A 26686-nucleotide genomic window follows, 5' to 3' on the forward strand; every position below is an offset into this window, starting at 1 on the left:
GGGTTAAGGATTTTTTTTCTATCTTTATCAATTTTTTTGTATTTTTAATTTTATTTTTTACATAGTTCAGAAACCAAACATGGAGGTTTTTCAAGCTACTCCAGATCTCCAATAAGCAAGCAATGAAATTCATGAAAGAAAGGGTGTCATCTCTCCACATGTGTGTGCATGTGTAACGATAATGACACCCAACATACTAATCATCCCCCTCCCAGATTTAATTGTTTTTGTTTTTGAATTATGGTCATACAACTAAGATGCCAGCTTATTATGTATATTAATTATATGTATTCTTCTAGCAATATGCCTACATTTTCATGAATATTTTTCATGAAATACATTTTCATGAGGGATGAAAACAGTATGAAGGATGAAAAGTGAAGTTTCTTCTAAGAAAACTTCACTCATCTATAAGCATGGCTAACTCACATTCATTTGAAAGTTAGGTCTAAGAAATTATGTTCTTTTTTATATGCACATATCAACTTCACACATAGAATCACAAAATGTGATAATACAATAGCACTTCTATGCATAGGCAATTTTAGGGAGAAAGAAGAAATCTGTTTTTTGAAAAGCTAGGGGTTGTAGTAATTGATAAACATGCAATTAGGAGGTTGTTCCAAAGAACAGATGTACAGCATGAAATGATTAGAAGTTGGTATGATGAGACTGAAACTGTACTCTGTATGGATAGTGACGAGCAACTGCTCATGATTTTGCAAGTTTACAGGAAAGCTGCATCCAGTTTCCAGCAGTCAAGAAAGTAATGCATTGTTTTTTTTCTGAGACATGATGTACAAACAGAACATCTATGAAAAAGTGAAGGTGGAAGGGACTTATCTATTAAGTGAATTACCCTCTTCTGGACAGCATCAAGCATTCTTAGGAAAGTCCCCCCCCCATAGTATTTTGTTGGTTTTGGTTTTATTTACTTACCACAACAAAACAAGTTTTATATTAGCCTATATACAATTAGTTCAACTTTCACCAAGCCCTTATTCATGATAAAAAGATACAAAAATTTTTGGCAGTCCATAATTATCATCACCTTCTGGCATATACTCTCAAGGAGCATTACCAGATTTCATAATAGTCCAACAAAATTAACATTTTATGACTAGTTTCCTATCAATTCCTTTTCCCAAACTAGTCCATTTATTTAATGAGATTTCTGATTTTGTCTGCTGTTACTTTTCAAGCTTCTAGAGCACTTCTAACTGCATCAACTATATCCCACTCTTTTTCTGACTTTATTTTTTTTATTTATTTATTATTATTTTTTTAACCATTTTTGTTTCAAATAATCATTTTGCAAATCTTTCATTTCATATTGCAATCTGTTTAAATGACCACAATCTTAGACTGCTATACTTACAGACTCTTGAATGCTACCAATGTCAAGTTCCTTTCTAGGATACTCATTTTTAATATGTTTATCAATGAATAATTTTCTTGAAAACTCTTTATCTTGATCAACTATTTTTAACCCAACTTGCACTCTAACCTTCCCTAGTGCAAATATGTCTCAGCAACAGCTTCTTCAGTATCTAAGAAACTTGTGCTTTCTAGTTAAGAGTTGTGTTGGCATACTTCATCAACAGAACTCATCAGTGTTCATCAATACACACAGCAGAGCTGTGTACAGCATTGATGTGCTATACACACTAATGTACCATAGATTTTATGAACTTTCTTTTATAGGTCTGCTTTAAAAAAAAAAAAAAAGCTGGGGTTCTGAATTGATTTATTTGTAACAACTTGAATTTTTTATCTTTAATTGCTTCAGATACTTATTTGGGGAATGAGGCTAGGATATAGAATGGCAGGGAGCATCATATGTGTAGTGGGGGGATGAAAGTTCTCATTATAGTTTGGATTATTTCTGTTCGAAGTTAATGTTTTGATTCGGAGAGGAAAAAAAAAGTAATCACACCTAGAAAGGATGTTCCATGAAAAAGGCTATATGTACAAGGTTGTGTTCTGAGTTACCAAGAAAAGAGCTGACATCTAAAATATATCTGGAAGAGATGATAGATGGACAATGTGTTAACTAACAGCAAATATTTCAGCATCTCTTCCACCAAATTGGAGTTGTGAAGTTAATGAAAATGATCTTACTGTATGAATAAGAATACTGCTGAAAATCAAATTTCAGAGATAAATAATCTCTGATCTGTATGCATTGCTAGCTCAGTAAATAAGGGAGAGAGGCTTATCCTATGATCTAATAATGCTGATCAAGTGATTTGTGTGGGTGTGGCAGAAATATATGTGGGTTAATGGAGGAGCTAATCATTTTGTACAATTCATTGTACTTGTTATGTGTATTTCTTTATTTTTTATATATATTTCACTTTATTTTCTGATAATTCTTTTATTTACTAATGATCGGTGTTTGTTTTACATAGTAGTATAATATATACATAAATAATTTTTTGTTTTAATAAGTTTATTCTTGAAATTCACTTGTCTACCTGGAGTTTCACAATCCTGAGTTGTAGATAAGCACTGATCTGCATATCTGTTAGTTTCTCTTACCATAAATTCCACTAGGCCATCAGTTAGAAATGCAGAGTACACTGCAGATGGATTTTCTGCATCAAGTGGTAAAAGTAGCTCATCTTCTCTACTGTATTCCTGAACAAACAGATTCCATTCATTTGAAACTGAATTTTCATTCAGTTTCAGAAACCTTACTTTGTGAAATATCTCATCGTCAGATAAGGAACTGCTCTGTAAATACAATATCCAATTGAAATGATCATCTAAATTATTCATTACATCTTTGAAAATTCAAACTTCATCAGATACAGATTTTTTCTTTTTGACAGCAGCTCAGGAAACTCATCACTAGACTATACAGATTTCCCACATAGGTTCTAATTTGCTGTGTTTCATCAGATGCATTCTTCTTATAGAATATAGGAGGATTCATTTTCAGTGAAGAATAGATACATTTGTACTTCCTACATGTATACTGTCTAAAGACTGGAAGCAACTGTCCTTATATTATAGTGAACAACACATCCTCCCCAACAGCTACTATACTGCAGATGTAAGAAAAACAAGTAGTTTTAATGTATCACTGAATAAGGTACAGAGACATTTGCAGTCTGTGTAATATATTTGTCAACAAATAGTGCAATTAGAGACTACTGGGATAAGAATGGCTACCTAATGAAACACATGTTCCCTCCCACAGAAACTATGCTGCATAGACTCAAACAAAAGCATTTGTTGTACTGCAAAACACAGTATCTAACTAAAAACAATTGTCCTAACATTTGTCCACATTTTTAATTACATGAAATAAGTGTTTGTTCGATTGCATTTGAAATTTTTTTACCTAATGAAGCACATGTTCCCTCCCACAGAAACTATGCTGCATAGACTCAAACAAAAGCATTTATTGTACTGCAAAACACGGTATCTAACTGAAAACAACTGTCCTAACATTTGTCCAAATTTTCAATTACATGAAATAAGTGTTTGTTCGATTGCATTTGAAATTTTTGATGTCATTAAGACAGATCACAAATGGTAACTTCAAATAAAATTCTACCAAAAGAGTTGCAATTAACATGCTGTATAAACTTTGTCAGTGAGCCTGCCTAATCATCACAGAAGCAGCACATAAACAGTAATTAGAGGTCCTGTGGATAAGATAAACATACAAAACACTTCTCAACATGTTTCAGCTGTTAACATGAGCCTTGCACAGGGTAAGTCCCAAAGAAATGGAAGGTGTAAAAACCGTTCCATTTCACAAAGAGGGAGATAAGACTAAAGATACAAATTTTAGGTCAATCTGTGTGTCTGAGGTTGTGATTAATGTATTAGAGAAGTTGTGAGGGGACTAGGATTCAGAAGTGGGTTAATAACAGTAGTATTCTAAAGATGGTAGCATGGGTTGGTCTGTTAGAGGGGGCCGGTAATGTTTCAGAAATCTCCTTATGTATTAAAACAAAGTGATAAATTCACTCAGTGAAGAGGATTCATGTACAGTGGTATACTTGGATTTTTCAAAGGCCTTTGATAGACTGTCACATGATAAGCTAGTAGCTAAACTGAAACAGATGGGATTAGATAACCAACTAGCCAGTTGGATTGGCTGTTAGACAGGTATCAACAGGTTGTATGTGGAGGAGTGGTATCCCAAAAGAGGAAGGTCATTAGTACATTAATGACATTTGGACCAGCTTAACTGCAGATGTTTATTGATGATGAAAAGTTGAGAAGGGCTATGAGAAGTAGACTAGATGCCGTGGCATTGCAGGAGGATCTGAACAGGAGATGTGAGTGGAGCTATCAATTTAATGTTGCAAACCGCAAAGTCTTGAAATTTGGTAGGCAAGACTGTGGGATGTAGGGTGAAATTTTGGGGGAGGTGGAGGAGATGAGAGATCTGGGAGTTATGGAGGACAGAGACTTGAAGTTTAATGGTCACACTGCTAAAATTGTAAGAACATCTATAATGAAGAGGACACTGACATGCAGAAATAAAGATGTTATGGTTCCCTTATATAAAGCTTTGATCAGGCCACATATGGACTACTGTGAACAGATTTCATCCTGGTTTTCAGGGGGGGGGGGATGAAGATGTACTAAAGAAGGTTTACTAAGTCAATGTCAGGTTTATGGAATGTCAGATATGAGGAGAAATTAAGAGAATGTAATTTACAGAGCTTTGTGAATAGAAGAAGAAGAAGGGATATGATTATGATTGAGACATATAGGTTGGCAAGGAGTTGTTATTACCAGATTAACGTGGAGAAGATATTTTATAGTGTAGAAGGATTTAAGGGTAGAACTAAAAGCCATCCATAGAAGCTGTATAAGGAGGGGTGTAAGTAGTGGAGTGAGTAGCAGGTTCTTTGCATGGAGAGTGACTAGTGAATAGAATGCATTGCCTGAAAGTGTGGTGGGCTACTGATATATGATTGTATTGTATGTTTGATGGTATGATACAAAACTGTGAATGGATTCAAGGCATGGTTCGATGATCTTTTGGCATGAGAGAGAGTATTGCCTGCGATGAATTCTTTGACTCAGTGGAGGTCAGATGTTAATAATAATCAAATAGGCCAGAGTGGTTATCAGAGTTACAGTAAATGAACAAAAATGTGTAACAAGTATGCAATTTAAGTTTGTGTTAAGGCCATGCATGTTAGCAAAAGGGGAACTTCACATTTTAGAAATAATTTTTGTATAGATTTTTCTTTTTTTTTAATGATCTTCTTCGTATGTTTTTTGAGTTATTTTAAGTTATTGAACATTTCAATGGTCACACTGTTTACTATTTTTTTTAAGAATTGATGTGAAGTCAACAGCCTCTATATACAAATAATCTAGTTATGAAGATACTTCGCATACAAACTATGTTTGCTTACACTTGGATAAAGGATTAAACAAGAATATAATTTCTTGTCAAGTATAATTTACTTTGTAACCAAGAGAAAAAACTTTCTACTCCTGATGCATTACCATCAGGGTACATGTAGTAGTAACTGTACATTACTACTACATGTTATCATCATCATCATGCATATCAAGGATGTTCCTTGATATGCATGATGGTGCAGAACAGTCCATGCTTAGGCCTAGCATGGACTGTTCTGGCCTTAGAAGTCATCGTTGAATCGTTTAAGAGGACGTCCTGGTTTTCTTTTTCCTAATGGCTTATATTTTAAGGCTTGTTTTGGTAATCTTTCTGTTTTCATTCTTTGATGTGTTCCATCCATTTATGTTTATATTTTTTAATTTTTTCTATTACTGGTTCTTGGTTTAATTCTTTCATAATTTCTTCATTTCTTTTGTGATCAAATAGGGTATACTTTGCAGTTTTTCTCATAAACTTCATTTCTGCTGTTGTTAATCTTTGTTTGTCTTTTTGTTTTATTCTCCAGATTTCGCTTCCATACATTAAGACTGGTAGGGCTAATGTATTATATACTTTTAGTCGGGTTTGTTTTTGAACTAGGTTTGGTTAAATATAGAATTAATTACACCTGTTATTTTTAAATATTTTGCAATTTTTACTTTATATCTTTTTCATTTTCATATGTGATCATACATCCTAGGTAGGTAAATGAATTCACCTGTTCTAAGATCTTGTTATCAATTATTATTTTAGTTGTTGTTGGATCTTGTCCTTTAAAGGCCATAGTTTTTGATTTTTCTGTTGATATTATCATACCATAATCTTTGGATATCTCATTTAGATCTAAAATTTGTAATTATTATTTGGTCGTCGGCAAAGAGGAGAGTGTTTAAGTTTACTGTAGGAGAAAGTTTAATTCCTTGATGTAAATTTTTATTCCAATTTATTATTATTTCATTTAAGTAGATATTAAAAAGAGTTGCTGAGAGGGGACATCCCTGTCAGACCCCTTGGTTTATCTCTCTCGTATATGATAGCTTTTAGGATATTATTTGGTATTTGTCTTTCTTTTAATATGTTAAATAATAAGTTTCTTTTAACTTTGTCAAATGCTTTTTCAAAGTCAATAATGTGATCTATCTCCTATATCTAAAATACAGTATGCAGAAGTCATAAATATTTTAGCTCAGAACAACTATGTAATACAAATCCCAACTCCATCTATTTAGTGAATACTGTTTTGAAATTCGGTTTTATTCCCCAAGAGCTATTTAAAAATACTCAGCTTGATTCAGAAGAAAGCAATTATGTTAATTAACATAGTACCATGTGAACATGTGTTATCCTTATGTTGCACTAGTACAGCATGAAACACATCCTGGCATGACTGTGTTAACAAACTATTTTGTGCCAATTCATTCCACTCTTTCACATACCCAGTGTCAGTTTCTGCTGTTTGTTTTCCACAAACATTTCAATGGTCACTATTCATCAGAATTAAAATCAGTAATTCCACCACAGTTCCATTAATCTGTTAAAATGTGAACAATGGCTGTTCAACACTCCTTGACAGTTCAATTCCAAACTTGCAGAACAAAGTTTTCTGTTTTTCCTTATCATTCATTTTACTGCTATCATTTGGAACAAACTCTCCTCTTATGAATTTCCTGCAAAGTATAATCTGCAGGTCTTCGAGTTTAATGTAAATAAAAAGATTCTTCTACCTCCTCCATGGTCTAATGTATTATTATTACATGGTGAACAACTTTTTGTGCCAAGCATTACCATTAAAAAATAAAATTAATTAATTTATAAAACTAACCCATTCATCCTCCTGGCAAAATTCACTATGTCTTCTCGTGATCTATCTCCTTTGTATTCAATTGTTTTATGTCCTTTAATACTAGAAAAATTAATAAATAAAAACAAATCAATTATTGAATCGGATAATTTATTTAACAATCCAAAATATTCATCACATCATTCTCAACGATATTTATAAAATTTATAATTAATAAGTACAATGCATTTTATTAAGAGAATTACTGAAATTATGTAAATTTTCATGTAACAGCTAAAACATGTCTTTGCATCTGCAATTATAATTCAAATTATAATTGCTCTGCAAACAATCAAATCAACAGAGACTAAAAAAGATAAAAAGTAAATTTTAATCAATTGAATTTATTGTTATTTACACAAATTAAATAACACCTCCAAATTTCACTACTTAAATACCTGGTAACTTCATCTGGATTACAGAAAAACTGTACACAGAAATGTATGTGGCTAATAAATATATGTGACTCTTCTTTAAATTTGTGTTATTGCTCTGGATCATTTTCCTACAACTCTGATGAAACAGTCAGATGATTAGTTTGATCTGTATGACTTTAATTCATGTGAATAATAAACCTAACCAAACACAATTTTTTTTAGCAATTAATCAACACAGCTTTTGATAAATTCTATACATGCTACTAACGACTCATCCTCTTCATCTATTCATGTTTCATGAGTTCTCAAGAACAATTTCTGCCAGCAGCATAAAAACACATAAATATAAAATGTCCAAAATAACTGGAAACATGAAGAAAAATTTATTTTTCAACAATATGGAAGTTACTTCTTTCTTTTAAGGTTACACGGTGGTTAGCATTCATAGAGAAGAATTTATGGAGACACTACACACGTTAGAATAATGACTTTACTTATAATTAAGAAAATAACATTTGATGTTTTGATTTCTGTATTGATGTCATCATCAGGAAATCATACGTATATACAGGACACAAACTACATTACACAAAAGTAAGATGAATCTAAATGCTTTGTTAATCAATTACCCTAGTCTGACCTCTGGTGGAAAAAAAAAAATTACTAAATAAAATACGGCTAATTCTCTATTTAGAAGGCATTTTTTACACGATTTCAAAAAAACATGGTTTAGAAAACAAAAGCAATTCTATTTTTACATAGTATATTTTGATTTAACATGGTTCAAATGGCACTTATTTTAAAAATTTCTGTTTGAATTCAGTTCTGTTAAAAATGGTATTTCCATTATAATTATGTTTACATGTTTTGTTTGTGTGATAGGATTATATAGGTATGCATTAAATTTTGAAGGTTTGTACACATAATATCAAATTAGTAATATTAATTATTATTTTCAGATATTTTCATACCCATACCCCATTAATCACGATGTCAGATAATTCAGTTAGACAGAAGAAGAAAAGAAAAGCTATTTCTTTAGTAAATAAGATCCAAATATTAGATTGTTTAGCAGCTAGAGAAGGTTCAACATCCTTAGGGAAATATTTTGGATTGTGGAAGCTACAGTGAGAATGATTAAGAAAAATGAAGAGGCCATTAGAAAATCTGTTCTTTATGGAATAAAATTAGATGCCAAGTTGTCATCATATACGAGAGACATTATAAAAGTGAAGACGGAAAAGGCCCTGGTGATGTGGATAGAAGATTGTTCACAAAAAGGAACACCTTTAAACGGGAATGTCATCAAACAGAAAGCATTACAGTTGCACAAACAGATTCAGGAAAATGAGACAACAACATCAAACAACAATTGTGAGTTTTCTGCAAGCACAGGTTGGTTCTCAAAATTTATGAAAAGATAAGCGCTTCATAATGTAAAAATAAAAGGAGCAGCCATGGGGATATATTTGAAAATAGGTATATATACACACACACATATATCTAATTCTCTTTTTACACGATCGCAAATAACATGGTTTTTTTAAAAAACAAAAGCAACTGTATCTTTACATGGTATATTTTGATTTAACACAGTTTTTGAAGTTAATTTTGAAGTTTGGTACGCATAATATCAAATTAGTAAAATTAATTATTGATTATTTTCAGACATTTTTGTAACATTACCTCATTAATCACGATGTCAGATAATTCAGTTAGACAGAAGAAAAGCTATTTCTTTAGAAACTAAGATCCACATTTTAGATCATTTAGCAGCAGGAGAAGATTCAGCATCCTTGCGTCCTTACGGAAATATTTTGGATTGAACGAAGCTACCATGAGAACAATAAAAAAAAGTGAAGAGGCCATTAGAAAATTTGTTCTTTATGGAACAGAATTAAGTTCCAAGTCGTCGTCATGTCATCAATTTTTGCATGAAACTTTTATAGTTTCTGTATTCGGCTTTGAAATGATGTAGAATTTAATATCCACTTAATTTATATAATTTTTAACTGATCCAGTGGTTCTTGGAATAGATATAAATGAATGAAGTGACTTAGTTTTTATGACCACCTACATCGGATTACAGGAAATTTTGCCAGTGTTATTATAACCAAGTTAAACTCTACTTTTAAGACTGTCCATTAAGCCATCATCTTTTTCATTCAAAATTACAGAGGAAATGTTTATTTTACACAACATCAAAGAAACATGAACTTTGAAATGAGTGATCAAAATTCATAGGTTAAATAAAATTTTTATTAAAGGAAAATGCATTAAAGAATTCTACATATAGATAATGACCAATGTCCATCAGAAATATTACACTGGCAAGAGCAGAATATATTTTAAACTCAAATGGTGATATGAGTTTTAAGTATGGAACTTGGTTCAGAAAATTACAAATATCCACCTTTTACTGTAACTACTTCATGATGCTATCTAATTTACTTAATAAATCTACATTTTTAATATGATTACTCAATCAATCTGTCAACACAAATCAATACTACATATTGCAGTAAACAATTAACTTAAAAAAATACAAACGTACAACAATATGGTAGGAAAGCCATGAACTCCAAATTCTGTTGCAACTCCAGTAAACCTAGTACAATCCAAACGTCCAACTCTGATATCTGTATCTACAAGTGACTGGGCTACTTGGTTCCATATTGGCTCAAGGTTTTTGCAGTGCCCACACCAAGGAGCATAAAACTGAAATTAAAAAGGATATAAAATTAAATGTTAGATCATACCCAAAACATTAAGAATATACTTCATAACACAAACATTTTTTGATGTTTGTGTTATGAAGTATCTCTACAGTCCTCTTATATTAAAATTTTCTTGTTGGGATTCTGCAATCATGTTCTGGCTGCTATATAGGTTTAAAATAGCTCCTCAGCATTCTTGGAATTACTAATTCATCCTTCTTGTTTAGAATCAGGTGATTTCTTCATCTCACAAGCTTCCTTGAATCTTCTTCCAAACCAGGTTTTGGTGTAGTGCAGGGACTTGGTACCATTCCAGTTGATTCTGTGACATGTTTGAAGTGCATGGTCTGACAGGCTTGTTTTACCAGGTTTTAAGATTTAAAGGCTAATTTTTCTGCTCTGGTTAAATTGCGAATTAGCTGTTAATTGGAATTTAGTATGTTGGGTGTTTCAATCCATATTTTATCAGCTATATAGAAAGGGAGGGATTTTAGACCTCTTTCAATGTGGTATATGAAGTCTAGTTTCTTTACTGACCTTGGTACAATAACATAGTTTAAGCTTTCTTGCAGAAGCGAGAGTCCTCCATCATTAAAGGTTTATAATTTGATAAAATACGTTAAGTAAGTATGGCTCCCATACAAAGGAAAATGGCGGCCAGTAATGATGGTTCGCCATCTTTATTCAATAATGGTAATATAAAGGAGATGATTCAGCGTACTATCTGCGAAATGTACGCTTTGCGGAGTGCGGTCAGAGCATGGTTAGATGATAATAAAGGAGTGAATGTGTGTAGAAAATGTAAGGAGAATGAGGAATTAAAGTGTATTTCAGGTAGTGAGTGTGATATTTTTGTCAAACTTCAGAATGAAGAAAACAGTGATATGACAAGAAATAGCGAGGTTGTACCAGAGAACTGTGAGGGCGTGAATGATGTTATTAATTCAGAGCAAATTAATGGTTTTATAGAGCATAAAAAAGATGAGATAGATGCAATGAGTGAGATCGCGTTATTGAGCGAAGCGATACAAAGGGCAAAGTGGCAGCTAGAGCGTCTGAACAAAAGTCGACTGAGTGTACCAGCCAATAATAAAAAGTATGATAGGAAAAATAAGCGTATGAGTGTGAACGTAAACAAAATGAAGGAGACTCGTTACTATGAGGTGTGTTAGTGGAGGATTTGACAAAATCGTACCAACCTGGTGCGACCATAAAGGATGTAACTGAGTCTATTAGAGAGCAAAAGGAAAGGGTGAAAGAAATGATTGTTGTAGCAGGTACGAATGATTTGAAAGGAGATAAAATGGAAATGATAGAGGACCTGAATGAATTGTTTGAGGTAGCAAAAGAAAAGAGTGAGAGAGTTAGGATGATTAGTCTTTTGCCACGGTATGACAGTGAAATGTTTAAAAGGAGGGCCATAATTGCAAATGACTTTATGCGTGGGTTATGTATGATGACTGGTGTGGAATTTGTGGACATGTGGAGTGAGTTCGATGGGCGAAAGGATCTATATAAGATAGATGGCTTGCATTTGAATGGATACGGTGTAAGGAGACTTGAAAAAGTGTTGCTGAATGTAGTGGATGTGCAAAATCAGGAAAACTAGATTTATTAAAGGGGGGGGGGATAGATATACAGACCTTAGAGAGGCAGTTGAATGTATGAATGAGTATAATATGCCCGAGCGAATAAGGACAACAAATCAGAATGGGATAGTTAATATAAGGCATCAAGGTTGGGATGGGGCTAATGGGGGTCTTAAATTCATGTACACTAATGCTAAGAGTATTAGGAACAAGAAGGAAGAGCTTTTGGCCATGGTTGGCGCTTCCAGACCACAGGTTATTGGCATTAGTGAATCATGGCTAACTGTAGATGATATAGCTAGTGGGATTGAATGTGATGGATATAGTGTGTTCAGGAATGACAGGGAGAATAAAATAGGGAGAGGAGTATTGTTGATGATAGTTGATGAGCTGCAGCCAAGGAGAATAGAAGTTGAATTGCAGGATAGAGAAAAGAGCACATTTGAGGCCATTTGGTGTGAGATTATGGCTAGCAGAACAAAATATACAATTGGGTGCTGCTATAGACCAGGTGATAGAAAAGAATGTGGTTAATAGGGGTGTTAGAGCTAGGTTTTTTACTTGGAGAGTGGTGAATGAGTGGAATAAGCTGCCAGAGTCTGTGGTGGGTGCTACGACCGTGAATGAGTTCAAGGCAAGGTATGATAGATACTGTGTGAATGTCGAATAGTTGTTCTTGACATGATGTTAGGGCCTCCCTTGATGAGTCTGTCGACTCCTTGGAGTTGCCCGGAATAATAATAATAATAATAAAAAAAGGTTACAGCTGAAATAAGAAGCAACCAACCACCAATGCCCATGCTCCATTGGTGGTTGGTTGCTTCTTATTTCGCAAACAAGCAAAGTAGGGAGCTTGTCTGGATATTCGTTCAAATGTTCCACATGAATTATTTATTTTATTTATTTATATTTTGTTTTTAACTTCTATTCTGCTACACTAAGGTTTAAGCATATATACAGTTTATGTTATCTAAAATACAGAGAAAAGATATTTAATATCCCATTACCTTGAGGTTTATTTCTTAATTCATGTTTAAACTTTTGAGAGTAAGGTATTGCAATGAACTGCATTGATGTTTGCAAATTCAGCCAAAGCAAAAGGCTTATATCTTCTGGCTAGTATGTCAGTTTAGCAAGATAAAAAAGTTTCCAGAAGGGAAAATCTTCCCTCTCTGCATGAGAATGAGCCATCTCACTTTCACTTGAAAAACCCTTAGAAAGGATTTTTAGTGTTGTTACAGATGGATCTTGAATCCAGGTGTTTCCATCCAAGGTCAAATGCCACCTTGTCCCCATAACTGCACTATGGAGGTACTTTATAGAATAAGAAACTTAAGTTTCGTAACAAAGAAATGTTAATTATTTGGTTTCACTTTAATTCACTACTTTGTTGAGTCAGTAAAAGAAATTATAAATATAGCTTACTTTTAGTTTCTGTTTATCTGTTTATTTGGTGTGCACACCATATATGTGCATACTTTGTTAAGCATTTCTCAAGGTTTCATACCTTAGTTGTATTAAAAATATCAACAACTCCTCCTAAAGAAAATGTGTCAATTCAGGTAGATCAAAACTCTATTTCTGTCCATCACATTCTTTCTTCATGAACACTATTCCATCTCAAGTTTCTTTTTTCTGAATCACCTTTTATCTGATTTCCACCTTTATCCTCTTGCACTCCCACTCCCAATCTTCATACATTCTTCCTAGCATTCTAAATTCATTTTACATATTCAAAAACTTAATTGGTGTTTATAATTAAATCTGTAGTATTCATTATAATTTATAATTGCTCACACTGTTTATGAAATGAATGCATTTACATCACACAATATATTTGAATTGACTATGCTTCTTAATTAAATTAAAACAAAGAGTTTCATTATTGTTGGCCTTTTATCATAAGATCACCATGATTGAAAAAAACAAAAACAACTGAAAATGGGTATGACTTACCAAGAATCTCCTATTTGCTATCGCTACTTCCAGTCTCGAAAGCGGTTTCCTCATGTGCATTGTCAAAGTCATCTATCAAAATAGCATCATCTTCATTCCCATTCAAAGCATTAAAGATGCTGATTTTTTTTTTTTTTTTTTTTAAAAAAACTCTTGGCAATTATTTCTGCCAAAATCATGTCTCAAGCTCTCAAAACCCAGTTGCACAACAATTCTAGTAATGGTCTCTTAATCTTCTCTGATGGAGTCAGGGTCGTAGCTGCCGATTTCCACTTCTCCGTGATGTATAATTTTCATATGTAGTCCTTGAAGGGTTTGTTGACCAATGCATCCAAGGGCTGTAGACAAGGTGCAAAACTTTTTAATTTCTTTTTTTTGTAAAGTAAAATCAGGGATGCGAGATATACATGAAGGCGAGTTATATTCAAGTAAATACGGTATTATTTTTCAGGAAATAACAACATATACTAAAATATTAAATATAAAAAACTTTAATTAATACTCTCCTATATTTTGGCAACATTACATTGCTATTATCAGGGATCACAAAAAAACAATGGTGTGTGCACACAGGCACTAGCACCGGGCAAATGAGGCTAAAGAAAGGCAACCGAAGTCCAACCTAGAGTCCGTCCTAAACGATGTTCCCCTAGTCGGCTAAGTTGGATACTCTTGGCAGTTGGGCTGAAGATCATAGGATGAATGCTTCCAAAATTTGGAGCAGTCTCATGCACCTAAATTTGTTGAGGTTTGGAAAATTTTTCAGGGCTGAGGCAGATTCAAGGAATAGCCTTTCATATTTGTATATTTGCTGCAGTGTAATAGAGTGGACTTCCAGCGTATCCTGTGGTGTGGATGTCCAAAGCATGGTCAGCAAGTCCTGAGTGGCTGTATTGGTGGAACTGGATGTAGATCTTGTGTTCAGATAATATTGGCTGTCCTGCATGTTTGGCCATAGTAGGACAGTTTGCAACTGCAAGGAACCTGGTATACACCTGGTAGGTCTAGGGAACGTTGCTGGTCTTTGGTGGAACAGATAAGAGATACCAATTTCTTATGTGGTCAGTAAGTAGTTCTAAGGATGTATTCCTTAAGATTTTTTGTCAATTTTTCAGATGTACCCAATGCTTTGGACACTCACTACAGGATACACTGGAAGAAGGCCACTCTATTACACCACAGCAAATGCAAATATGAAAGACTATTCCTCAAATCTGCCTCAGCCCTGAAAAACCTTCCAAGCTTAAACAAATTTGAGTGCATGAGACTGCCCTAAATTTCAAAAGCATTCATCCTAAAATCTTCAGCCCAATGGCCAAGACTCGGACTTAGAGTCCTAAACGGTGTCCCCCACTAGGGGACACGGACACCATTTAGGATTCTAAGTCTGATTTCGGTTGCCTTTCTTCAGCTCATTTATCCAGTATTAGTGCCTGCATGCACATATTGTTTTTTTGTGATCCGTGATGATGACAAAGTAATGTTGTTGAAATATAGGAAAGTATTAATATAGGTCTTTTATAATTAATATTTTAGTCTACATTATTATTTCCTGAAAAATAAGTTATGAGTAACCAACATACAAGCCTATCTACCAAAATCTCAGATTTAAATTTGCCAATAATAATCATCCATCTTTACCTAATAACAGCTAATGCATGCCATGCAATTTTGCATTCTTGTTTAGGATGAATTTGTTTATTTTCTTTTGTAAGGATTTTTTTTTTCATTGTCTGGACAACTTTTTGTTATCCATTTTTATATCATTTTTTGTGCTAATTATAAACCCCAAAGAAACCACCAGTTTTTTTGGATAATTTCTGTTACTTGTTTGGAGTAGATGTTACAGTCAGATGAGCAGAAGCAATAGTCAGACCAAGGAAAGGAGATCATCCATTTGGCACCTTTGCAGTGCGAAAGGATACAAGGCCAGGAGTGGTTTGAGGAAGTGTATTCTGTGAGAGAGGAGACTTATACAAGACTGGAGTCTAAGTTGCAAAGAGGAGACTCGACCTCTATGGTGTATCTGGAAGGAGAACTGGTTGCAAAAAAATCCAGAGTATTGGGAGAGTGAAAAGTGTTATCAGGAATTTGTGTAGGTAGATGTACAATTAAGTCACTGCTTATAACAGACTCAGACCTCTCATCCAGCTTGGTTAAAGGTGTAGGAAAATGCAAGCCAGTTGGAACTGTGGACACTGAGGTCACCTAGGAAGGTGACCTCACTATTTGTAAGACTGAATTGCAGATGGTCAAGTTTCATGAAGAGGAATGTAAGGAGGTCTGAGGGGTTATCAGAGTTTGGAGACCAGTAAATGCAAAAAATGAATGTTACTAAATGGAGCTAGGAAGATAGAAGATCAAAAAGCAGGGGATTCAGCAATGTCAGATCTCACAAAGGCACATGTACCATCCTTGTGGCAAAAAGGAATTATGAATTGTATAATTTGGGCATTAAAGGTGGACAGTGGTAGAGCTAGCTGCAATATAGGCTTCTGTCAAGAGTAAGATGTCTGGTAGTGAACATCATTTATGTTACTGTTAATGCCAAGGAAGTTACAGAAAAATTTTCCAGTTGGTCAGAAATTAAATTAAACTTGCCAGGAAATTATATTCTTGTTTAATCCTTTATCCAAGTGTAAGCAAACAAAGTTTGTGCATGAAGTATATTTGTGATTCTTTTTGTATATAGAGGCTGATGACTTCACATCAATTACCATAGTATCCCATAATGCATAGCACACTTCCTTTCAGTAGTGTGCACTGCTATGCATTATGGGAAGGATCACTACTCAGAAGGGCTTCACCTTTATTGAAGTACTGATAAAGTGTGAGGGGGTACCTCTCCAAAAACTCTACCAACAAGATCACTATAAAGGATTACTAATAAACTCATCACTTCTGACCTGAATCACTCCAAGACAGGACAGTGATAGGCAAAAACTGTCAACAAACAGAACCACTTTAATCTCCAGAAAATAAGCAAGCCCAAAGACAAACATTATTAAATGTCATCAGCAAAAGTCAGATCCAGAAGAAATAGCGAGGCTTTTTTTTTTTACTGTCAGGATGGGTGAAGCAAAAATGCTTTTCATATTCTCCTTTGTAAAGGAAGTTATTTTGGAAAGGGAGTTTTGTGAGCTTTAAGCTCACCCTCTGGGGGCAGTTGTATTAGTTATGATCAGCTGGGAGTAGAATAGCCTTCGGCCTTTTGTATTTGTAGTACTCTGTTTCATTGTAATTGACAGCTTGTATGATCAGTGAGTTTGAATGTGAACTTGGCTTGATGAAGAATTTTTCTGCGAGGTTACGAAGAAGGGAGGAGATGTATGGAATGCCGGTTTCTCAATGAATCTGTGAATTTCTGATAAACCATGGGGCATCTAGAATCATCCTTAGGCACTTATTTTGGATTCTTTGTAGTTTTGAAATGTTTGATCATGAAGTGTGACTCCATGCTGGTGAGGCGTAAGTAATAATTGGACATATAACTATCTGGTAAAGTAGTAATTTATTTTGTATGTTCAGTTTACTCTTGCATTTGACCACTAGGTAGAGTTGAGCTATTACTTTGGATGTCTTGGAGCCAATGAGATTGATGTGCTTGTTAAAAAGGAGTTTCTTATCCAGTAGCACCCCCAAGATATTTGGTCTCTGATTGCCATGCGATCTTTTGACCAGAGAGCAAAATGTCTTCTTTAATGCTGACCTTTCTTCTAGAGAATAACATGGCTGAGCTTTTGAGGGAGTTTAATTGAATCCTCCAGTTGGTGAACCATTTTTCCAGTGCATTGATACTTCCTTGGAGTCTACTGATTGCCAGGTGAAGGCTGAGAGACCTTGCTAGAATAGCGGTGTCGTCAGCATAAAGGACTGTAATGGTTGTTCTTGAATTTAGAGGGATGTCTGATACATAAATTGTGAACAGTAGTGGAGCCAGAAGGGAACCTTGAGATACACCTCTAGAATTTTGCACCTGGATGAAACAATTCTGTTAAGCTTTACTTGCATGTATCTTTTGCTAAGGTATGAGTTAATAAGTTTTACTAGCTTAATTGGGATGTTGTTTTCAATAAGTTTGAAGATAAGGGCTTGATGCCAGACCTTATCAAAGGTCTTGGCAACATCCAAGAACACAGCAACAGTGTGGAGGTGCCAGTTGAAACCATGGATGATATGTTCTGTTAATCGGTGAATTTGTTGCACTGTGCCGTGAGCTTTGCGAAAACCAAATTGCTCATTTGGGATTATTTTATGTTTGTCCACTGCTAGTTGTAGCCTTGTTAGGATGACTTTTTCTGTTCCTTTGCCAAGGCAAGAAAGAAGGCTAATGGGACTGCAGCTTTGGGGGGAGTTGTGGGTTACCAGGCTTTTTCAGAGGGATGATGTCAGCAGTTTTCCAAGCTGTGGGAAAGTACTGGAGTCTTAATATGGAATTGGTTATATTAACTAGATGAATTATGGCCTTCCTTGGGAGTAGTTTTATTATTCTATTGGTGATGCAGTTGGGACCAGGAGACTTTTTATTCTTCAATTGGGATATAATGTTGATTATTTCTGTTGGAGTAGTGGGGGTGATGAGATCTGAATCATCCTTAGGCTTTTCTGACTTGACGATGAACTTTATAAATGAGATTAATATTTAAGTTTTCATAAGATGGGATACATTGATTTTCCAGATTGTCAATTAGGTCTTCTACTTTTTCTTCATCTGAGCGTGCAATTCCATGTTTAGTCTTCATAGGGGGGAAGTAGTTGTCTTTTGATACAAAGAGTTTTTTAGAAATTTCCAAATGGAGTTATCTTCTGGATTGATTTCCGTAAGTTTAGATTCCCATTCGGAATTCCTGTGTTTCTGAAGAGCTTCTCGAACCTGTCTGTTCAGGTTGTTTTGTCCTGCAGTGCTCTCGTGTTGTGATATCGCTTTCTGGCTTTGTTTTTAGCCCTAATCAGATCCATTATCTCTTCTGGAATCTGACTGGATGAGTGGAAGACAGTGGTTTGTGTGACTGATGTTATTGCTGGGTTAATATATCTTGTTAGGTTGCTTACAGCTAAGTCTATATCTTCTTTTTTGCAAATAACAGGAGGTGGGCTGATGTGATCTGAGAGAACCTTAGAGCTTATCCTGGGTACCTAGCTTGAGCTGGATGGGATTATGATCTGAAGTAAGCTCTTCTAATGTCTCCAGCTGATATTGATAGCTGATGTTCCTGAGGATAACTATGTCTAGTACATCCGAACTTCCTGATGGGCTGTAGTGGGTGGGCTCAGTAGATCCAGCTTCTATTGATGAGTTGAGTGACGAACTGAACCAAGCTGTATGTTTGGAGTTGAGGTCCTCTGCTATAATTATGAAATCTGTGGAGCCGAGGATGGAGTCTAAATCTGATGTCAATAGTGGAATGCAGGGAGGATCGTATGCTGCATACATTTTAAGTCTACCTGCATTGTTGGTGTGTAGCTCCACACCTGTCACTTCTAGGTTTAAAGTTTGAGGGTTGGTTAAAACATTGTGGCTTAAATAATTTTTAATAAAAATGGCTGTGCCACCACCACTAGAGTTAAGTCTGTCTGTTAAGTCCTATATATAGTATATATATCCTCATAATCTTGGGTTGTTAGATTGTCTGAGGTGTGATTCGTTGATCAAGATTATGTCTGGATTGTACCTGTTTGTGAATTCTTGCAGCTCAAGAATTTTATTTGTCAGGCAACTAGCATTCCATGCCATAATCATGAGGGAGATTGGTTTGAATTTTTTATACATTGTAGAGAGCTGTCAATATGGATTAGGTTTCTAGATAAAATATCTTTCTGGAAGATGGTGAGGTGCTTGCTTTGCTAAATTCATGCAACATTGTGGCAAGTGAAGCAGTTAAAACTGATGTTAACTTGGAGCTTGTTTGCTCTTGAAATGAAGGAATCTCAGTTCGTGCCGCCTCTGCGTATGTTTTGGTCAGATGAAGGTCACGTGCCTTCCTGTGCTGCTGAATGTGAGGTATTTCAATACCTCACATTTATGGTGTCACTGCATGGGAGAAGCAGGGTTCACTCTTGCTGACCCACGATTTTTTGGGTGGAAAAGGCACACCCTTGTAATTAGCGGGATGTGGTATTCTACAGTCAGCACAACAGGAGGTGTAGATCTTGGCTTGGTGCAGGTGTCCCTTTCCACATTTCAGACATCTATAGGCAGTTCTGCATAGCTTTTGGGTATTATTATTATTATTATTATTATTATTATTTCGGGCGACTCCAGGAGTCCTTAGACTCATCGAGGGAGGCCCTAAACATCATGTCCACACAACTATGTGATTACATTCTCACAGTATCTATCATACCTTGTCTTGAACTCGTTCACCGTCATAGTACCCACAACAGACTCTGGCAGCTTATTCCACTCATTTACCACTCTAAAAGTAAAGAACCCAGCTCTAACACCCCTGTGTTAGAGCTGGGTTCCAGCTCTAACACAGGGCTGGAACCCAGGTGTCCCCTAGTTCTCCCACCACCAGTCCTGATCTCAAAAATATCCTCTTGAATGTTTGGCATCCATGGCATTGCCATGCCGATGCCTTCTTCTTTAGAGGCTTGGTAGTAAATTTGAGCCTGCAAATATCTGTCACTTCATGTAACAATGATATATTTCTCATATATAAGTAGTAAAATGGTATATATCACCTTATTATTGAAATACTCTGGATCAGAGATGTTTGTAGGAAGTTTTTTCACTTGGTAAGAAATTAAATTAAACTTGCCAAGGAATTATATTGTTGTTTAATTCTTTATGAAGTGTAAGCAAACAAAGTTTGTGCATGAAGATACTTCAAGATACTATTACTAGTGCTCCCAGTTGGCATTTCCTCACACTAAGAAGGTATCCCTTTATAGCAGGAATACTTATTGGTATTGAAAAGCCCCTTTTGTGGAAACAGGCCACACACCACTTCCCATTTGTTTATGGGGAAGAAAAATGCTAGAGTATGTCAGGATTGTGAGTTATCAAATGAGAGCAGAATTTCAAATAAGGGAATAAAAAATATGGTGTAGCAGGTAGTGATGCGTGATAGGAGGACTGTGAGCCTGACATGTTGGAACACAAGATGGTGACTACAGTGTGAAAGAGATAAAAATGTGTGTATGAAAGCAGAAAAAATAGAAGACTAGTTTGGTAATTGTGAGAAATTTTGATGTTTCAGTGAGTGCTTCACAATACTACACAAGACTTAGAGACTAGAAAATTACTTGGCAAATAGCAGGAAATGTAACAAAGAAATAAAATGAGATAAATATTCAAAATATTGTTCATTTTGCAAAGCTACAAAAATAAATTTTTAAATATAATAAACAATTTAATAACCACTTTAAAATTTTAAAATAAAGTGCTAATTTTTCAGAGCAGTTATTTCACATAAATAAAACCACAATATGCAAACTTGCTTTTATAATCCAAACTCCTTCATGTCTCACTTCCAGAAACCTGCAAGCAAACAATACATCATGACACATTCTCTAGAGAACTTCTGCATTCTAAAATCAATACCACATCTGTACAAGAAGATATATAAAAAGAGTATGCTACATAGTATATATATGGAAGTTTATTTTTCACTTGGTTAGACTATATAATAAATTTAGTTTAATCCTTTATCCAAGTGTAAGCAAACAAAGTTTGCACCTGAAAATATCTTCAGGACTGGGGTAAGGTAGTGCAACACCAGGCAACTCCGAGCAAAGATGGACCAAGCTCTCATCACTCCTTGTCTCAGTATCTCCCATAATGTAAAGTACATCTCCTTGCGGACATGTATACTGCTATGCATTAAGGGAAGGGCCACTAATGATGAGAGCTTGGTCCATCTTTGCTCAGAGTTGCCTGGTGTTGCACTACCTTACCCCAGTCCTGAAGATTTTTTCAGGCACAAACTTTGTTTGCTTACACTTGGATAAAGGATTAAACTAAATTTATTATATAGTCTAACCAAGTGAAAAATAAACTTCCAACATCTTTCTCTAAATCCAAAGTAATTCAATAATAAGATGGTACACCTGTTGGCAACTCATATAGGTAAATATTTTTTACCTATAATTATAATATTTTATAAATGTTACTCCAAATATAGGAGTAATAAATCATATTTAGTTTTCTCTTTCATGTATGAAGCCACACAAAAAATACAGTATGTCTAACACACATCTCTATTAAACAACTAATATGCTATATAGTAATTTACACACACACACACACACACACACAGTGACCTAGAAATGCACAAAACTTTAGAGCTTGATATCTTGAATGATTTAAAGAAAAAAGTTTATATCAACAGGATATTGAAAGTTTTTTCACTTGGTTTTACTATAAATTAAAGTTGTCAAGAAATTACACTCTTGGTTTAATCCTTTATCCAAGTGTGAGCTGGGGCGTGTGAACGGTTTGAGGTCCGATGATTAATAAACCCCTCGACACAGCAAGGTAAAAGAGGGTAAAAAGATGAGATGAGACCTCTGAAGCCCAGCTAATCAGATTTAGGACTGGACAAGGCCAGTGTGGCAGCTTGCTACATCTGTGAGGAATTTCAGTCACTCTTTTCTCTGTGTGCGTGTGGCTGTGCAGACTGCATCATAACACTGATGATTATTACCCACCCCCCTCCTCCCTACACTCTTTTACTGGAGACCTCAGGGACTTGCACTTACTCCCAAATAGTACCATTGGCTGAACTTCAATCTATATATAATTTGGCACATTCATTTCTTGTATTTTTTTAATTTCTCATAGTGAGGCTATGGCTAATGTGGCCCCGGCCATAGGCACTAATTTTACATAGGCACAAAAATTGAGATTTTAAAGTTTTTTTTTTTAGAATGGCGCAATTTTCTTTCCTGGCCATAGGCACCAAAATTCCTCACGACATCTCTGCATATGATCAATAAATAAATTTGTCATTTGATAAATCAACAAAAATTCCAGATTATCAACTTTTACAAACCTAAATTCTGATCTCCGAACCATTCTTAAATGAATTTTTGATAATTTTCTAAATTTCACTGCTAACCAAATTCCTTCGAGTTTTACTTTTGGCAACACTTAAATCTTTGACAAGGGTTTCTTTTCTCAGGATAACTTTAATCTTAAGCCTTTCTTAGAATAAACTTACTGCAAACATCACCTCCTGAGTATCCAACAAATTCTTTCTACTTTTATGCAACTCATTATTTTACCTCTGCACAAATCATTGAAAAATACTCTCACATTTGGTGTGGTCTGTTGACCACAAACTCTTGACTTAGTGGAGGGGGAATTAATAGTTGATTAATGACCAACCTCTCACCAGTACTCTACTCTCTTCCACACAAAGTTCATTTTCTTTTGCTTGCATTTTTGTATCGGTAATCACCCACTCTCTGAAATCTGCTAAAACACATGTTGTGGTTGTTCAATATTCTGTCAGAGTTCAAGTCAAAACTCAGAGAACAATGAACAAACAAAACATGCATTTTGTTTGTTAATTCCCTCTACTGCTATTTTGGAACATACTCCTTTGATGCATTTATTTAAAAAATCTCAAATTCATTGTTTGTTAACAAGTTTCTTTAACTTTCTGTGCTCATCCATAGTTGTAATGTACTAGCAGAACAACTTATATATGGGATTACTGTAAGAAAGTAATTTGAAGAGAGGACAATTTTATATAATAAAAGTGGATGATTAGGATAACAAAGAAATTTAATTTTATAATTTTCTTGATACAGGAGATGCATTGTCTTCAAAGTAATTTGGATAAACTGCATCCTGAATGCCAAAAAGTTGTAAGCAATTATACAGAAGAAGAAGCTGAACATGCAGAACTCAATTATCCATTGTTTCGAGCCTGTACTCTGATCCTTAGTAAGTACTGCAGTGTATGTATTATTTATCTAATATATGAAAATCTTAAACTTTCAACAGTTTGCTTTCTTTGATTTTTTGAACATTTGATTTGTGAACATTTTGCTGAACAAAATTCTCTTGCAATTTTTTTAATAGCAAATAGTTTAGGAAGTTTCCATTCCAACCTGGAGAATTTGTCAGGTGACATTTTCTTGCAGATTGTTCCTTTAATAGTACTTGAATTTATTTATTTAGTAGTAGTTTGAGCTGAAGATTTCTGTCTATTATCAAGTAAAATATTTCTGGTACTCATTCAGAAGGTTAATTTCAATCTTAATGCATTAGCTTGATGGATTTCTGATATATTAATTCATGTTAGTAATATTTGTTCTATCAAGTAGAGTAAGATTCTCTACCCAATCTGGAATTCAATAGGAAATTTGTTGGCTTAGATATCTTCAAATATATATTTTATCATAATTCTCTTATTTCATTTTTTTTTCTTCAATTTAATTTTCAGATTGCCAATATATTTCTATTATACAGATGTTCAAATCTATTTTTTTTTTTTTTTACTAAGGTGAATTTACTATAGGCTGTAAATTTGTATTGCATTAATTAATAATGGATCATGGGCAAAGGATTAGATAATTCTTGATATCGCCTGTTCAGTCAGCAAGGTGGAATGTAAAATGAGCTTATAGAGGCACTTGTTACATAATACAATTATATATATATATATATATGTCATGTCATCTTCCTTATACCCTCTTTTACCTTGCGGTGTCGAGGGTCCATTGATCATCGGACCTCACTCCGTTTACAGGATAAGGTGGTCAGCCTTATGTCCCGGTGTATCCTATAGCCTGTAGCGTTGAGTTCTCAAGGCCAGTTTGCCTGCTGTGCGGGATGAAAAACCCCAGAATAAACTGGAGAAAAAACCCTGCTGTCCACGCCCAAGACTGGCTAACTTGGCTATGGCTGAGGAAGATCCTTCAGCTCCTCACGTCACCGATGGGAATCGAACCTAGGACACTCCTTCCCCAGGCATATGGTTGCGAAGCACACAGCCACTAGGCTAACCGCGCAGACATTATATATATATATATATATATATGAATAAATATACACAAAGGTTATTAAAGTATATATCCAAATATTTTGATGAAGCTTACAATTCTGAAAGGTAGAATCACAAGGGATTTTGAAAGAGCCATGCACAAGTGTAGCGTAGTACAATCAGTATAAGGTTGATCACTTTATATACAAAATATCCTAAAAAAAGTGCATTCTTTCCAGTCATGTAAACTCTCCTATATATTGCTGGCCTGGTTGGCTGAGTGGTTAGCGTAGATATCTGCTCTCCAGCCAAAATGGCTGCAGGTTCAAATCCCACCATGGGCATAGATGTTTGTGATTGTCTGTGAAAATACTAGTGGTGATGGCGGGCAGTAGTGGCGGTGGTGTAGTTGCGGTTCATTGTAGTTGGTGGATTGAGTGGTGGAGACAGAATTGTCGTGTAGGTGTCCTCCCTCGATGAGTCTTTGGACTCCCTGGAGATGTCATGTAATAATAATAATATTATTATTACTTACCACCGAGGATACAGTCTGCTTTTTTCACTCCCACTTGTTTACCATATTCCTTGGGATTGTCTTTTCTCATACTTTGAACAAACTGAGAAGAAACTGCAAGATTTTTTTTTATAAAAAAATGTAGAACATCCTTTATATATATATATATATATATAACAGCAGCCTCGTAGAGTACAGCACAGAGTTGACATGGACTGCAGAACCTTCCGGTGAAAGATCTGTGTTCTACGAGTTTTAAATACAAGTGCTTAATCATGGGAAGTGCATGCCCAGTACCCAAGTATTACTACACCACTCTACTTGAACTGAAATAACTGTTTCCTTACCAGAAATTGGGAAAGTCTCATCCTCATTAATTATGAACAATAACTTCAAATTGTATATATGTATCAACCTTATATCTACTGTACTATGTGCTCTAATATGAGCTTTATATCTTTCTTGAAATTCACTGTTGTTTTTCTACCTTTTTGATTTGTCCATTATGTTGAAAATTATCTTTAAGTTTTAGATTGAATTATTTGGTTATATAGACTTTCTTGTATCTACATGTTCATTGCTGTGTTTGAATCCCCCTATTTAACAAAAGAACAAATTATTTTAAAAAAAAATATGTTAACCATTTGCACTTTTAGGTCTTTCACCTCCTTTACATTTGGTATATATGCAATACTGTCTGTGGCTAGTTATTTCAATGCAATAAATATGAACAAGAGCATTCAAGAACTTTTTGGAACACTTGGAAATGCAGAATGTTCAAGAATATTTTTGTAATGCTTGAAAATAATTTTGTAACACATTGCTGCTCCAATGCAATGCAATGAATGACCATTTGCATAAAATATAATTAGTGTAATTGCCTTTTTGACAAAATTACAGTAAATGCACTATAATGCATTTTACATTTATTACAAACTGTATTATAATGAAATGTGTGTTGTTTTGAAACTGCATTATGTGAGGTATTCCTGCATGTATTTCATATATATCTACTAAGTAAACTTGAGCATGTAAGCTACTTTGGACATATATGTACCTTTTCTATTGGCAAGATAAGTAATCTGGTGCAAAACCATATAAATCTTTTTATGTGAACAAAAAAATTTAATTTCTGACTACACTATAATGCTGTTGTTGGCATCTAATGTCCCACTCCATCTGTACAAAGTCTCATCAAGATGTAGTTGTTTTTCTTATTTTATTACACCAACATGTTTTGTATTACTTCTCTCTGCAACTATTCTGTAATTAGCTCTTCCTGCAGAGACGTCTGCAAATGTGGAACATGCTAAAGATTTGTGTCGGGTTATATTCCGCACTGAGACTGTTGAACAGTTAGTTTTTAATCTTTA

General features: G+C 34.7%; 1 protein-coding gene across 2 annotated transcripts in view; it reads right to left on the reverse strand.

Annotated features, from left to right (window-relative positions):
- Tmx3 (Thioredoxin-related transmembrane protein 3) overlaps nucleotides 1–26686 on the reverse strand; it is a 106773-nt gene that overhangs the window by 57979 nt on the left and 22108 nt on the right. For both annotated transcript variants that reach the window (XM_090398063.1, XM_090398062.1), the window contains 3 exons: nucleotides 21306–21345; nucleotides 10155–10318; nucleotides 7206–7286 (listed from right to left, as the gene is read on the reverse strand). In XM_090398063.1, coding sequence (XP_090254189.1) covers nucleotides 7206–7286; nucleotides 10155–10318; nucleotides 21306–21345 — 285 coding nt within the window. The remainder of the gene's footprint in view (nucleotides 1–7205; nucleotides 7287–10154; nucleotides 10319–21305; nucleotides 21346–26686) is intronic.

This window comes from Typopeltis vanoorti, chromosome 9, assembly GCF_054136105.1.
Source record: "Typopeltis vanoorti isolate ZY-2024b chromosome 9, IOZ_Tvanoo_1.0, whole genome shotgun sequence".
NCBI lineage: Eukaryota > Metazoa > Arthropoda > Arachnida > Uropygi > Thelyphonidae > Typopeltis > Typopeltis vanoorti.